The 17,052-nt window shown below is 41.7% G+C and overlaps 1 protein-coding gene across 1 annotated transcript in view; it reads right to left on the bottom strand.

Annotated features, from left to right (window-relative positions):
* IQCA1 (IQ motif containing with AAA domain 1) overlaps positions 1-16,046 on the bottom strand; it is a 128,327-nt gene extending 112,281 nt beyond the window's left edge. The window contains exon 1 of the mRNA XM_063317851.1: positions 15,628-16,046. Coding sequence (XP_063173921.1) covers positions 15,628-15,638 — 11 coding nt within the window. The 5' untranslated portion in view covers positions 15,639-16,046. The remainder of the gene's footprint in view (positions 1-15,627) is intronic.
* Between the last annotated feature and the right edge of the window lie 1,006 nt (positions 16,047-17,052).

Here is a 17,052-nt window from a genome sequence, read left to right as displayed (position 1 = left end):
CCTCTCAACAACCTTCCCCAAAAAGGGGAAGGTTGGAGACTGGACTAAAGTTATCTAACATGGCTGGGTTCAAGGATGGCCTCTTGAGAAGGGGGCACACCACCACCTCCTTCAAGGCAGGCGGTACTATCTCCTCCTACAAAGAGGCATTGACCACCGCTTGGACCCAGCCACATGCTACCTCCCGGGGGGCCTTAACCAACCAGGAAGGGCATGAGTCCAGAACACAGGTGGCCAAGCTCATAGCCACGAGGACCCTGTCCACTTCCTTGAGATCAACCAGCTTGAACTCCTCCTAAGTAACAGGGCTCAGATGTGCCTCGGTCACCTCCAAAAGATCTGCCCAGCCAGATTCCAACTCTGAGTGAAGCCAATTGACTTTGTCTTCCAGATGCTGAGAATATTCCCCACAGCAGCCCTGCAGGGGCTCCCCTGGTTCCTCCTTACCTAGGAGGGACCTGGTCACCTGAAACAGGGCTGCTGGGGGGCTGCCTGCCGATGCAATAAGGGCAGAGAAATAATTACACTTTGCTGCCCTTATCGCCACAAGGTAAGTCCTAACATGGGCTATTCATTTAATAGACACTTTTACATATAGAATCCTATTTATTTAATGGGTCTAACAGAAACCCATTTCCCTCATTCCTTCATTACATTAAGGGAATATTATAGTAATTAGCAAGAGAAGGTATGTTGGGAGATTGCAACTGGCCTTCTCAAGTAAATTAGCAATGATGGCATTTCTAGGAGGATTGGTGCATAAATTTTCAGCACTTTTTCTGATAATCCTCCCTTGTGCTTTTTGCCTAACCATTATACATAGCCCAGTTGTCAGCACTCCAACTCTGGTGGGGCCAAGAGACCAAACTTATTTCCTATATGTTTCCTGCTAAGTCCCTGCCTCACACTATCATTTCTGTGGTACCTGGGGGAGAGTTCAGTCCTCTCTGTGCTTGCCTTTTTTTATATATAAAACTTATTATTTTCAGAGTACAGTTAAGATACAAAAAAGAGAATATAGAATAGATAGAAAATAGAGCTAAAGAAAAAAGAAAAAAATAAGTGTCGATAGAAAGAAAACAGAAACAAAAAGTGACTTCCGATTTTCTCCAATACAAATATAAATTTACAAATCTAATCTCTTACAATTAATTAACCTATCATAACATTATTTCTATTACAACAGACCATTTAATCACTAAAACCCAAAGTCAAAACATCATTTTTTTCTGTTACAAGCAAGTACTCTAAAAGTGGTTGCCAAGTAGATATAAATCCAGAAACAGAATATTCTCTTATTAAAACTGTTAATTTAGCCATTTGAGCCAAATCCATTAATTTAACAATCCAATCTTCAACTGTAGGTATTTGTGGATCCTTCCATCGTTGTGCATATAACAGTCTTGCAGCCATAATCATGTATAACAGCAGAACTCCATGTTGTTTCTCTAACTCCTTCTCCATCCTCTCTGTGCTTGCCTTGAGTCACTTAATATTTTCTCTAGTTTTTTAATCTGCTTTTCTTCTTCTCTGGCCAACCTTTCTCTGTGGCTCCTTCTGCTCTTTCATTCTCATTCCTAGATATATCGTTTTCTACTGCCCTCAGCATTAGCATCTGTCATACATTTCTGAGTTGTCTGGTTGGTGAACAACTCATTCGACTTCAACCACCCACTGGCATCCCTAGTGGTCACTACCTCCTGGGAAAGTGTGATGGGGTAGCACTTCATCCATCTCAAGATGACAGAAAATGGGATCTGCTGTGATGAACATCAGCTGCTACTGACAAGATTTTGAGTGTTGTATATGTCTAAATTAAACACATGCATCTTCTTTAAATGTTGCAGACCCTTTTATTCAAAACAAGTTTTATGACTATTTTTCCAAGAGTAGGGGCTTGTTTTAAAAGCATTTTGCTCAAACCAAAAGGGAAAATATTTCAAAGATTTTTTCAGCATTTCTCAATATTTCTTGTTTTTCTTTTGGCAGAATTAGATATATGTTTTTCCCTGAATGTTTCTGTTTTTTCTTCTGGATCTCTACATCTCTGCCTCCGCTGGTGATAGCAATAAGCCAAGCTTGTCTGATCTCAAAAAACTAAGCCGTTTTGGGTCTGAAATGGATAAGAGGCATCATAAAATACCACGGCTGTAAAAAACCAGGAAGGTACTACTTGCCCATCCAACTCAGAAAGAGACAAGGTTTTTGCTTTAAAGATATAAAAAGGTCTAAGAATGGCAGCTGTTCATTTGTACACATGTACCATCAGGAATCCCAGGGCTATAGACTAGTCTGAGGATTCACACACACATACACACACACACAGGAAGGAGGCACTATTGCACAACATCCATGTTGTTGCCAAGGAAAGATCCAATTTTTCATTTTTCAGAAAAAAAGAAGATAGCCCAGGAAAAACCTTTCCCCCTCCTTTTTCAGAGTTTTCCCCAGGTATTTTATCTCTAGTTCTTAAAATAATAGATATATGACAAAATTGTTTTCAGCTTGATTTCATACGTTGAGTGGGAATTAATACAAGCAAAGACTTCTCAATTCTACAATAATATAATTATTTTAAAAATGTTTCACATAGGAAGTAATATCATGGAAGATGGTACATTATAATTTCTTAATATCTTGTTTTCTTTATGTACGAATTGTTATTTATCTCATCTCTTTGGAGAAGATGTCAGTTAATTATGAGATCATTAACACGAAATTTGAAACTATCTGAATTGTAGAACCAAAAGCCAAACTTTAGTAATCATCTTTAAAAGGCTAAAAATAATAGATACAGAAGGAAAAATTCTAATTCAGCAAATTTACTTTTTGTGTCTATATTTATTTTCTTTTTTCGGGGGGGGGGGAGGATGGAAGAATACCAGACTTCTAGAATTTCAACATATAACAGAGCACTAGTATAGATATAATCTGCTTAAAGAGACCAGATCAACACAGTCTGTGATAGTACCATATTTTAACCAGCTGAGACAGTAAAAATAGAAGGGTCCATTAAATCTTCTATCTTGAACATTCCAAATACCTGGGATACAGTGAAGCAGAACACAAACATCTCTGAGGTATCCAGTATACATAGGCTGACTGTATTTCCTTGAGACAAAAACAGGACATTGGGATGGCAAAATGGGACATGGTTAAACTTATGTAATATTCTGTATTCACAAAAAAGATGATAAAAAAAGTTATTGACAGTAAGCTGGGAAGATGCAGGAGGGGCAGATGCGGCAATGGTTGGGTCCAGAGAGGCTGGTGCAGGGGTGGCGTTGGGCGGAGAGGTTGCAGGAGGGCTGAGGGTGGTGGCAAGCTGGGGCGGGAGGACAGGAACGCGGCGGCAGGAGGCTGGAGAAGTGGAGGGCTGAGGGTGGTGGTGAGCTGGGGCGGGAGGACAGGAACGGAAGAGTCTAGTGAATGGTTATCCCCGACAACCTGTTCCTCTCTGGCACGCCCTTTTATTTTATTTTCTTCCCACCGTTTTGGCCTGAGAGCCAATCGGCTTCTTTTCTGCTGGGCACGCTTTTCCGACTGTCTTCCGCTGCACTGATTGGCGGCAGTGACTATTCCTCTTGCTCACCACCGATCAGCTGTTCCTGCAGTTCTGCTCTAGGTTTCCCGCCAGATTGAGAACTACTGCCAAGTCAGCCTCCTTTTCAATTTCAATTTCAATTTTTCCTGCTTTTCCCAATAACGGCTCCAACTTTTTTTTTTTTAAACAGGACAAAATTGACATTTATATTAAAACGACAGGACGGTCGGGTATGTTAAAAAAATGGGACTGTCCCGTTCAAAACAGGACGTATGATCAGCCTGTATACAGAAACCAAAATTGTCCTTATATTAGTTATTTCTTAAGATTGAAGGAGATTTAAGTTTTAGTTCTCAAACAAGCTGCCAATAGACATTCAAGTTTGTTATTCCATAAATGACTGATGTTAATTTAATCTAACTTTTTCAGCTACTTACAGAGATAAATTATTGACTTAGAGGTCTCAGTTTATCATAGAATCACTGAGTAGAAGGAGTTAATTAGCCATCCATTCCAAACTCCTACCTTGTGCAAAGTTTTAACTTAAAGCATACCTGACAGAGCTCTCTTCAGATTCCACTCAAACACTGAGGGTAAAACCATCTGCTTTCTGGGCAATTAGTTGCACTACCAAATTGCTCCTGCCCTTAGGAGATATCTCCTAATACTCAGCTGGAATCTGCCCTCCTGCAATTTAAATCCATTTTTCTGTGCCTTTCCCTCTGGGGTAACAGAAAGCACGTCCTGACGTTGTTCTTTGCAACATCCTTTCAAATACAATGTTAAAAAGAATACTATCGTATCAGTATACTCAAGGCTGATCAGTGATCCTTCAAGCTCTCTTCACGGGATTTCCGAGATCTACAACTTCCCAGTTCTTTCAAGTTCTCTTCAGGAGACTTAGTTTCTAGTAAGGAAGTGCAGCACTTCAAATCTAAAGGTGAAGTGGTGCTCTGCAGCATACAGGGGCACTCATGCAGCATCTGTCTCTACTATCTTAAAGCAGCCGAGCATGTTCACAGGTTTGTTCAGCTGCTTTTTGCACAGCTTATTTCCTACTTCAAAATCCCAGGAAAAGATGCATTTTGTTTAAGTAAGCTCTTCCCACACTCCTAGAAAACCCCATTACGTGAACTGGCTTATCTTCAAGAGGCTGACAGAGAATATAAAGTAGATCATCCTCTAAGTATCCTAAAATGGTAGGATTCTTAGTAAGTTTTAGTTGGTAAAGCCTATGTTTTGTTTCTTTTTACAGTGCAACTGACCATTTCAGTACTTAAAGTGTGCATCATTAACAATCACTTGTCATCTGGGGCTGAATAAATCATGCCTATCAAAGATATAACTTTTTCCCAGGACAGATAAAAACCAACTATTTTTTAAGGATATAAGTTAAGTCTTTAATATTTAAATCAGATTTAAAAACCAGTACATTTCATTAAAGTGAACATATATCTTCTATTATTAACTAATACCTATCTGAAAGCCAGGTTGGTGTAGCGGTTAAGGTACTAGGGTAGAAACCTGGAGGCCGTGGGTTCCAGTCCCACCTTAGGCACAAAGCCAGCTGGGAGACCTTTGGTCACTCACTCTCTCTCAGCCCTAGGAAGGAGGCAAGGGCAAGCCATTTCTGAAAAACCTTGCAAAGAAAACTGCGGGGACTTGTCCAGGCAGACTCTGAGAATCAGAAATGATTGAACGGATAAAAAAAGATCTATCCGGGCAGAGAAATGTAAAAGAGAACCCATCTGGAAGTATAGTTTTTATACTAGCAAGAAAAAAGTACAAACGGTGTGCCAAAGAAATGCAAGGCCTGGTTGCTCAAATGAAGCATTACTTTGAGAGCTGATTCTGTTCTGAGGATGCCAAAGGAAATATTTCAAACATGTAGGATCTTTAAGTTAGTAACATTTTTATGTATCACTCCCCCTTTTTCTTATGGATTATTTTTCCTGATCACAATTATTGGATCAGCTTCCCAAGTTTCTATTGTAATTCCCACGTCTGCACAAATACATCTTTTTATCGCATTATGTTAGTTTAATGTAGTTAAACAAAACCAGAAAAATACTCCTTTTATTGCTCTGCTTTTACTAGTATTTGCACTTAGTAAAACTAAGGAAGCAGTAAAGACACTAATAGCACTTTCTTATTTAGGTGAAAAGTATAAATTTGATGCATAATACACCATCCCAATTCAGCCTGACAGATCTTGCCCCCCTGGGAAAAGAAGGCACACCTTGGTTCTGGGTTCCCCAGATGAGAAAAGTTCCATTTTACCTGGATGGGGAGATGTCCCTCTTACCTGAAACCTGAATGGGGCAGAATAGGAAATCCCTTTTCCCCAGGAATATGTTTTTCAATAAATGGCTCCAGTTTTCACTTTTAAGTATGATTACCAGGGTCTAGTAGACATTTATTTTAATAAAAATTACGAAGGGGGCAAACTTTAGAAAATAGGTTCCAGTTACCCAAGGTTAAGGGCCGCATACCAAATCGTTAAACTGACCAAACAAAAAAAGAGGTGGGAAATTACTCCAAACAGAGCAAAGCAGCACTGCAAAGAAATAAAGGATCCCTTACCGAGCTAACTAATTGCTCTGCCAACTTTACTAGTTCTAGTCCTTCCAGGTTTGGGGAGTATTGGGCTTGAATTCCTAGTTGGATGAAATCTGATTCTTAAAGTCCTTGTTTCTCCCAGTTACCTCCAGCCAAGACTGCCCAGGGACAAAGATAATTTCTCCCTTCCTCTTCCACTGAATCCTACCTTTCTCCTCTTACTGGAAGAGGCTGTGCACATAAACTACTTACAAGTCCTCAGCCAACCAGCGAGCCAGTAAGTTCAAAGTTTCCAGTTAAGATCTATGGTAGCTGCTGCTGATTCTTCTACCAGCAAAAACATCCACCAAACACACACAACAGTAACTTGAATGGACTTTGCAAGCATATATTTATATTTTCAGTAATAAGATTCTTTTTCATGATAATTAATCTGTAAAAAAATCTATTTTTAAAAAAATCTTATATGAAGTTTCTAAAATTGACACCTACCTTTCTATGTGCTGGTACCATCTTAGTTACTATTCTACCTAAGCAAGTGATCAAGGAGAGCAAAGAAGAGTTTGGCAGGGGAATTCAACTAAGGCCAGGGAAGAGACAGAAGAGGAGGAAAAAGAGAAAGGAAACATGAAGGAAAGGGAAAGAGTGCTGATTGATGCTGCTGTTTTCTGAGTGCTACAGATTGCCCACTGGGTGTGATTGGAGCACTGCTTGTTGCTGACCTAGTTGAGGCAGCTTCAGGGAATACATAAGAAAGCCACTTCTCCAGACAGAAAATGAACAGGGGTTTGGCAGAAGATTCTGGTATTTTTCTTGTTGCTGTAACTGTATAGCCTGTAAATATGCATGAAATGCCTTCATTGAAAGAAGTGAATGGAACAGAACAAAACTATCCACCCTGGGAGAGTTAACTTATACACAGTCAGAGGAAAACAACTTGGTATTAGATCTGTCCTATAACAAAACAAGAGACAGACAGAAACTGCAGGTGGGACAAATTTCAATTGTACTTTAAATAAGACCTGCAACTGACAGTCACTGGAATTCTCATAATGTCTACTTAGTGTTTTTACCAGAAAATTACCCATCAGAAGTTCCTGGATGATGGAGTTTTTAAAGGTTAATAAAAGAACTCCAAGCAGCTAACAATCTTGCAGAGTAGAAGCGTGAACCAAAAAAGGAACTTGTACATTAAGCTTAATTGTTGCTGTTTATTCGTTTAGTCGCTTCCGACTCTTCGTGACTTCATGGACCAGCCCACGCCAGAGCTTCCTGTCGGTCGTCAACACCCCCAGCTCCCCCAGGGACGAGTCCGTCACCTCTAGAATATCACCCATCCACCTTGCCCTTGGTTGGCCCCTCTTCCTTTTGCCTTCCACTCTCCCCAGCATCAGCATCTTCTCTAGGGTGTCCTGTCTTCTCATTATGTGGCCAAAGTATTTCAGTTTTGCCTTTAATATCATTCCCTCAAGTGAGCAGTCTGGCTTTATTTCCTGGAGGATGGACTGGTTGGATCTTCTTGCAGTCCAAGGCACTCTCACAATTTTCCTCCAACACCACAGTTCAAAAGCATCGATCTTCCCTCTCTCAGCCTTCCTTATGGTCCAGCTCTCGCAGCCATATGTTACTACGGGGAACGCCATTGCTTTAACTATGCAGACCTTTGTTGTCAGTGTGATGTCTTCGCTCTTAACTATTTTACTGAGATTTGTCATTGGTCTTCTCCCAAGGATTAAGCGTCTTCTGATTTCCTGACTGCAGTCAGCATCTGCAGTAATCTTCGCACCTAGAAACACAAAGTCTTTCACTGCTTCTACATTTTCTCCCTCTATTTGCCAGTTATCAATCAAGCTGGTTGCCATAATCTTGGTTTTTTTGAGGTTTAGCTGCAAGCCAGCGTTGGCACTTTCTTCTTTCACCTTCATCATAAGGCTTCTCAGTTCCTCTTCACTTTCAGCCATCAAAGTGGTATCATCTGCATATCTGAGATTGTTAATGTTTCTTCCAGCGATTTTAACTCCAGCCTTGGATTCCTCAAGCCCAGCATATCGCATGATGTGTTCTGCATACAAGTTGAATAGGTAGGGTGAGAGTATACAGCCCTGCCGTACTCCTTTCCCAATCTTAAACCAGTCCGTTGTTCTGTGGTCTGTTCTTACTGTTGCTACTTGGTCGTTATACAGATTCTTCAGGAGGCAGACAAGATGACTTGGTATCCCCATACCACTAAGAACTTGCCACAATTTGTTATGGTCCACACAGTCAAAGGCTTTAGTCAATAAAACAGAAATAGATGTTTTTCTGAAACTCCCTGGCTTTTTCCATTATCCAGCGGATATTGGCAATTTGGTCCCTAGTTCCTCTGCCTTTTCTAAACCCAGCTTGTGCATCTGGCAATTCTCGCTCCATGAATTGCTGAAGTCTACCTTGCAGGATCTTGAGCATTACCTTACTGTCATGTGAAATGAGTGCCACTGTTTGATAGTTTGAACATTCTTTAGTGTTTCCCTCTTTTGGTATGGGGATATAAGTTAATTTTTTCCAGTCTGATGGCCATTCTTGTGTTTTCCAAATTTGCTGGCATATAGCATGCATTATCTTGACAGCATCATCTTACGAGATTTTGAATAGTTCAGCTGGGATGCCGTCGTCTCCTGCTGCCTTGTTATTAGCAATGCTTCTTAAGGCCTATTCAACCTCACTCTTCAGGATGTCTGGCTCTAGCTCACTGACTACACCGTCAAAGCTATCCCTGATATTGTTATCCTTCCTATACAGGTCTTCTATATATTCTTGCCACCTTTTCTTGATCTCTTCTTCTTCTGTTAGGTCCTTGCCATCTTTGTTTTTGATCATACCCATTTTGGCCTGGAATTTACCTCCGATGTTTCTAATTTTCTGGAAGAGGTCTCTTGTCCTTCCTATTCTATTGTCTTCTTCCACTTCCGCGCATTGCTTGTTTAAAAATAATTCCTTGTCTCTTCTGGCTAACCTCTGGAATTTTGCATTTAATTGGGCATATCTCCCCCTATCGCTGTTGCCTTTTGCTTTCCTTCTTTCTTGGGCTACTTCTAGTGTCTCAGTAGACAGCCACTTTGCCTTCTTGGTTTTCTCTTTCTTTGGGATGTATTTTGTTGCCGCCTCCTGAACAATGTTGCAAACTTCTGTCCATAGTTCTTCTGGGACCCTATCTACTAAGTCCAGTCCCTTAAATCTATTCTTCACCTCCACTGCATATTCCTTAGGGATATTAGTGAGCTCATATCTAGCTGATCTGTGGGTCTTCCCTAATCTCTTTAGTCTGATCCTAAATTGTGCAATAAGAAGTTCGTGATCTGAACTACAGTCAGCTCCAGGTCTTGTTTTTACCAACTGTATAGATGTCCGCCACCTTTGGCTGCAAAGATGTAGTCAATCTGATTTCGGTGTTGTCCATCTGGTGAAGTCCATGTATAAAGCCGTCTCTTAGGCTGTTGGAAGAGAGTGTTTGTTATGCAGAGTGAGTTGTCTTGGCAAAATTCTATCAGCCTATGTCCTGCTTCGTTTTGTTCTCCCAGGCCATGCTTACCTGTAATTCCAGGTGTCATTTGACTGCCCACCTTAGCATTCCAGTCTCCCGTGATGAAAATAACATCTCTTTTAGGCGTGTTGTCCAGTAGGTGCTGCAGATCCTCATAGAACTGCTCTACTTCAGCTGCTTCAGCATCTGTGGTTGGGGCATATATTTGGATCACTGTGATGTTAGATGGCTTGCCCTGAATTTGAATTGAGATCATTCTATCATTTTTTGGATTGTATCCAAGCACTGCTTTAGCCACTTGACTATTAATTATGAAGGCTACTCCATTTCTTCTGTGGTCCTCTTGTCCACAGTAGTAGATCTGGTGGTCATTTGATGTGAAGTGGCCCCTTCCAGTCCATTTCAGTTCACTGACACCCAAAATGTCTATCTTTAATCTTGACATCTCACCAATAACCACATCCAGTTTGCCCTGGCTCATAGATCTTACATTCCAGGTTCCAATGGTGTGTTGATCCTTAGAACATCAGATTCGCCGTTCACCACCAGCGCCGTCGGCCGCTAGCCGTCCTTTCAGCTTTGAGCTAGCTGCGTCATCACGTCTGGGGCTAGTTGAACTCATCCTCTGTTCCTCCCCAGTAGCATTTTGACCATCTTCCGACCTGGGGGTCTCATCTTCCGATGGTATACCGACATATCTCTGGTTGTACTGATCCATTTAGTTTTCACGGCAAGAATACTGGGGTGGGTTGCCATTACCTTCCCCAGGGATCACATTTAGTCTGACCTCTCTGTCATGACCTTCCCGTCTTGGGTGGCCCTTCACGGTTTAGCTCATGGCATCATTGAGGTGCTCACGCTCCAGCACCACGACAAGGTAACGATCCTTTGCTGAAGAGCTTAATTACATTCAGAAATATTCAGTCTTCATGCTGTAGTTAGATGAAGAAAAATAGTGATAGCTTACTTTTATTCAGTAGATCTGGATACAGGTAAGTTCACAGTAGAAAGCACTTAATCATCACTGGATGATGAAAAAGGGGAGAACTGCATTCTGCAGCTCTTTCTGCTTGCATGTCTGCCCATCAGGTAATGGAGACTGTTAATCCCCAAGCCGAAGGAGGAGGAGGAAGTGGAAATCAGGTGGCCCATGTGACATCCCAGAAGCACAACAGAGATGTGTTTCCTAGAGAGACCCCCTTATGCTTATTAGACAATGCTGAGTTGACCCCTGATAATTCCAACACTGGACTCTTGTGGGTGTGTCATTTATTGGAACAAATCTAGCCTGCTGGAAAAAGCCAGACAAACCCCAAGCTTATCGGGGAAGATGGGAATTTTTTGAATCAGACAGAAGAAGCCAATTTGGAAGGACAAGAGCACCAAAAAGCCTTCCAGAAGACAGAAGAAAACTATGCAGATGAGACAGAGAGATGGAGGAATGTGACACAAAGATAAGACCTAACATTTGGAGCTTCACAATAAATTCCAGGGTTCACTGCTGATGTTCGTGGACCCCTAGATAGTTGCCATAAGCCTCAGAGAACAAGGAAGAGTTAAAGACTCTGCAAAGAGAAAGGATTCCTGCTTCTGTCCTGAAGAGAAGGATATAGGTGATGGTGAGTGGAGACTCCCTAGGGAGAGTGACTGAAGCAGCAAACTGCCAGCCAAACAGCGATTCAAGAGAATGTGTAGCACATATTCAGGGTGTGAATATTCCCATTACTCTTTATGCCCACTGACAAATACCCCTTTCTACTGATCCACATGCAAACAAATGACACAGCCAGATACAAGCTTGAACACACAGTGAAAAATTATGAAGCACTGGGCAGGAAGATGTAGAAGCTGAGGGCACAAGAGGAGAGAGAATAATGCTGGAAGTGAACAACTAGCTATGCAAATGATGCCAAAGGGAACCATTTGGGTTGTTTGCAAATGAATCACCCTTGGCAAAAGATGCTATTAATTTATAAGGCCACCCAACTCCATCATGACTTTGGGTGGTATACAATATTAAAACAATTTAAAATACTACAAAAGAAAACATCTGGAAAAAATAAATATACTTTCTGGTGAATCATTCATCATCCACCCTAGCCCAAGGCCTAAGGGAAGAGCCAGGTTTTAAGGACTCGTTTAAACAACGCAGGGTGACTATATGGATCTCTGGGGAAGATGTTCCAGAGGGCAGGCACTATAACAGAAAAGCCTATTTCCTGGATCCCATCATTGGGTGAATCCATTGTGGGGGAGATGGGCGGTGATAAAAATTTGATAAACTAACAAATAAATAAATAAATTGATGGGACCTGGAGCATGGTGATCCTGCCTAATCATACAGGATAGGCATAAATTATCAAAGACATATGGTCCCTCAGATAACTAGGCAACATTCCATGAAAGGGATTATACAGTAGGTGATAACCAGCACCTTGAATTGCAGCTGGAAGCCTACTGATACCAGTGCAGAGATGTTAGGTAGATATGCTATGTCATTCTGGACCAGCTGCAGTTTCTGAATGATTTTTAAAAGCAGCCCCACATAGACTGCATTTCAATTGTCCAGGTTGAAGGTGGCCAAAGCACGAGTGACTGTCTAAAGGGCCTGCTGCTCCAGATATGGATGCAATTAGCACACTAGATGAATTTGTGTGAAGGCCTTCTTGGCCACAGCTGCCAACTGCTCCTTGAGCAGGAGCTGTGAGTCCAAGAAAAACCTCAAATTGTGCATCAGTCCCAAAGGGGGGAAGTGCAAACTTATTCAGGACTAAAGATGGTATATCTCCCAATCCGGGTGGTCCAAATATCCACAGCCACTCAGTCTTGTCAAAGTTGAGCTTGAGTCTGTTCCTCTCCATCCTCTCCATCCATCTGCACATCTCCCAGACACTGGGACAACATCTTGACAGCATTACTTGGTCAGCCTGGGGTACAACCAGGTACCATCAAGATACTGATTATACCTGACCCCAAACCGAAAGATGACTTCACCCAGTGGTCTCATGCAGATGGCAGAGGAGGGGTGAAAATGTTCCCCCCCCCTTTTAATTGTGTTATTATAAATCTTGATACATTATGTTCCAGAAGTCCTGTGGTCCTTCAAAAAAGAGATGGCTATCTGCAGATGTAAAAAACTATGTTTTGCTGCTCTTATCACCATTATATAATCTCTAATATGGGCTCTTATTCGTGTTTGATTGGACTCACTTCCTCTCCTCCAACAGCATTCTAGACATCTCTTCTGGCATTTCATCTCCTGATGTTCCTCAGAGAACCAAGGAACACACTGGAATCAATGCAGAGTGAGAGGTCCTACAGGAACAATCTGATCCAAGGCCCTTAATACATGCCCATTCAAGGCAGTGACCAAGGCATTAGTTGAACTACCCATCAGGTCCTTGGAAAGACCCCAGGGTCTTGGGATGGCTATAAACTAGATGAAATATTACATACTTGAAGGAAACCAGGTAAAGAATGGATGTATTTATTAGATCTTGCTTTTCCTTCCCTCCCAATGGTATTCAACAATGCCTTGATTTGACTAAACAAGGGCATCTGTATCTGACCTGGATTAAGCATCAATTATTTATTTATTTATTTTTCAAATTTCTATCACCACCCATCTCTCCTGAATTAATTTTTCTTCATCCAATCCATAACTGATACCAGAAACTGTTTTAGATATTGAACAGTTTTCTTGGATTTCTGTCCTTGAAGAATTTAGCTACCACTTTTGTCTGTGTCTTAGGTTTATCCACTGAAAATAAAGGATAGATCCATACCAATTTCATGAGGCCAGGCCTGTCTTACTAAATCTTCTCTCCTGGCTGTTCAGTTACTTGAATTACCCAAAACAGACCTATTTTCTAACACCTTCAGGTCTTTTTAAAATTAAACGTGCAGTTTATGCACAAAATCTGCAGTTCCAGGAACAAATATAAGTTCCAAGAATATTTGTGTAAATAAAATAATTTAACAGCTGCATTATATTAGCCGATTAAAAAAGAGGTTGATCAAAACAAAACTTGTGCATATATATCCATTTTTCCTCACTTCCACTGTAAGGTATTTTCTGTACTTTACTGCTATTAGAGTCCCCCTTTCTTGGGGGAGATGGGCGGTAATAGAAGTTTGAAGAATGAATGAATGAATGAATGAATGAATAAATAAAATTGTCTAGAGCAGTGTTTCTCAACCTTTTGGCCCTGGAGGAACCCCTGAAATATTTTTCAGGCCGTGGGGAACCCCTGCACATTCAGGCTCAAATATAGGCCAGAAGTTACAAAATTATTATATTCGCTTCATGTGTAGGCCTGTATATAAGCGTTAACAGTATTCTTAAACTAAAAATAAAGAATGAAACTTACCTCTTTAACGTGAAGTTGCCCAAATTTGAAATAATTTTTTAAATAAATTGTGATCTCCCAGGGAACCCCTAGTAATCTCTCATGGAACCCTAGGTTGAGAACCCCTGGCCTAGAGGATGCTTAACAATATTTCCAAAATGAAGGACTGTAGCTCAGTGGCAACAGCATCAGCTCTGCTTGCAGAAGGCCCCAGTTCTAATTCCTGGCCCCTCTGTAGATCCTGAGGCCCTGACGAGCAGCTGCCAGTCAGTGTAGGCAATTTCAATTTGATCTGGCACCAAACCACATGATGGTGAATTTATTTCTATACTTCCCAACACCTCAAGTCATCAACAGCCAACTTATTAGCCTTGGCCACCACAGCTGCAGGGTGGCAGTATTGCAACCAAAACTCTCCTAACAACCTGGGTTTGATCCCAGCAGAAGCTGGAGCCTTGGGTAGCCAGCTCAGGTCCACTCAGCCTTCCATCCTTCCAAGATCGGTCAGATGAGTACCCAGCTTGCTGGGGAAGGCAATGGCAAACCACCCCGCTATAGTCTGCCAAGAAAACGTCGCGAAAGCAGCGTCCCCCCAAAGGGTCAGACATGACTCATTGCTTGCACAGGGGACCTTTCACCTTTTACTTGCTGGCACTAGAGTGCATGAATCAATGTTGGACAATATTGTGCTAAATTTGAACTGAGACAGCTTCCCATATTCCTATTCTGGAGCATGAGAACCTTTTCCTTACAGATCATGTGAAACTGCAGAATTTATGAAAAAGATGATATTGCAAAAAATCATTCATAGAAGAAAAATGGATTTGTGTCTTAGCAGCATTCACAATACATGACGATTGCAATCACACCCTATACTGCAGTTCGGCCCTACCATGGAAAAGAACTGCAGAGAACCATGATCCTTATGCAACCTATGAAGGATCATGATACATGCCTCATTAAAAGAAGAAGGTAAAAGTCTCTTAAAACTTTTCATATGCTTCTAATAAAATATGCGTTAGAGACTGGCTAGGATACTACTGGCTAGGATCCTGCTCAAATTTTATAAACTGCTCCCATTATTTCTTGAAAAAAAAATAATAATATGGCCTTCTAAGTCATATTATTAAAGTTTGTCCCAAAATAGTTATTTCCATTAAAACAACAAAAAAATCTGCCAATCTGATAGAACTCAGCATGGAATGCAGTTGGAATATTTTAAATTTCCAAAAGTGTATTTTGTTTTGTTTAAACAAGGATAGAGAATCCACCTGAACCACCAGTTTTTCAATCTAAGGAGTGAACGAAACCTGAGGCCGCAGAGGCAGAGGTAAATGGGACAAATACGTGGAAAACCGAGTTCATTCCACCATGTTTGTTTGCAATAAACCTTCGCCAGGAACAAATTAACTATTAAATTGCAGTTATAAGAGTGACATAAATAGGCAAGCTACACAATACTAAGGGTATTCACATCTGGGCACTAAGTGAAGCCAAATCTATTCCCATTTTCTGTGATAGCTTTCTGCCTATTCATCATCCTTCCTCGTTAACATCGTAGGAGCTCTAACCGGGAACAGAAGTGACTTAAGCTGACACCCCGGATTGCAGCACTATACATTTAGCAAAAGTGTACTGTTTTGCTTTTTACTTACTTATGCGACATTGTTTTTGGCACCTTTCCTTGCGTTTAGCTTTCTGCTCCAAGATCTTAAGGTCTTAAGGTTTTCTTAAGGTCTGTTGGGAAAGGAGTCAGGAGGAGCTGTCTGTCTGTCCTTCGATGGGAGAGAAATGCTCCCGATACCACCACCCTCCCGGGTAAGAGACCAGGAGGTGAGCCTTCTGGGTGCAGCCGTAGGCATCCAGGGCCCCGGTAGCGGAGGCCCTTAACGACTGCGGCGCCTGTGCTGGGACTCGAGCTGTCCTCTCCAGCCTCTGCCTCGGGGCCACCCGTAGAAGGTCGTCCCGCTTCCACGCCTGGAGGCTGCTTCTCCCGCAGTTGCAAAGCGGAGCCCTCCGCACGCGGCCCTCCTTAGCAACTAGTAGCCGAGACCAAAGCGACGCTTCGGGTCCCCTCCTCCCTTCTCTGCCCGGGCGGTTGCTATAGAACCGGCGGGGAGGGGGAGCTGTTGCCTTCCTCAGAAACTATTGCTCTTTGCCAAGGCCGCCGCAGAAACAACCAAGAAAGAGCTGGAGGACTTCAACCGGTGACAGACAGACACACACACACACAAACAGACAGACAGACAGACAGACACACAAATATATATATGTATATGAATAGGCCCTGGAGAGTCCTTATACACGATTCCTCGCCGTGGAGCTTTTTACTGAGAAGCGAAAAGTTTTCTGGGTTGCCATTCCTTGCACAAACGTATAGATGGGACATTCATCGTGCAGTTGCCCTTCCTCGTGGAATTTGATTGGGGTCCTGACATTTATTTATTAATTCCCTTAGTCATTCACTTTGCCATTCTTACAATTCATCCCCAAAACATAACAAATAAAAAGATATCACTTAAAGATAAATCCGTAATAAAGCCCGATAGGCGGCTTCTCATCACCTGTTTGCAACTCACGTATTTCTATTGCTTCTGGTTTTTTTTGTATGAAGAGAATACATAAAAGCTGAGCAATATATTTTAATTGGTAGCGCTAACAAGACCCCATTGTCCTCCTACGTATAGTCTCTCCTTTTGTCGTCTAGATAACCAACTAAAGACCCAGGAACCATCTTAGGGGCTGGGACATGAAATTAAATTCTACGCATATATACGGAGAGGAATAACAACGATGCCAACTAGTGAAGGTAACTCTCCGTTAGATAATCGACTATCCTGGGGGAGAACAACGGATCATAGGGAATTGTGCGAGAAGGGGAACCTAGTAATGAAGGCAATGGAGAAGTGACAGAATGTGTGCCACAATGCAAATTCCACCCCTTAGAAATTTGCATGACACTGGATGCAAATATGAGCTTGCACTGTGAGGTAGAGAAGCACATTTTGCTATTTTGGCATTGAGAAATGGACACATATAGGTACAGTGACCATACGTCCTTTATTTCAGAAAGCTGTCCT

Source organism: Candoia aspera, chromosome 1 (genome assembly GCF_035149785.1).
Source record: "Candoia aspera isolate rCanAsp1 chromosome 1, rCanAsp1.hap2, whole genome shotgun sequence".
NCBI classification, from domain to species: Eukaryota; Metazoa; Chordata; class Lepidosauria; order Squamata; family Boidae; genus Candoia; species Candoia aspera.
The sequence above is the reverse complement of the archived record's forward strand: the minus strand, read 5'-3'. Positions and strand labels throughout refer to the sequence as shown.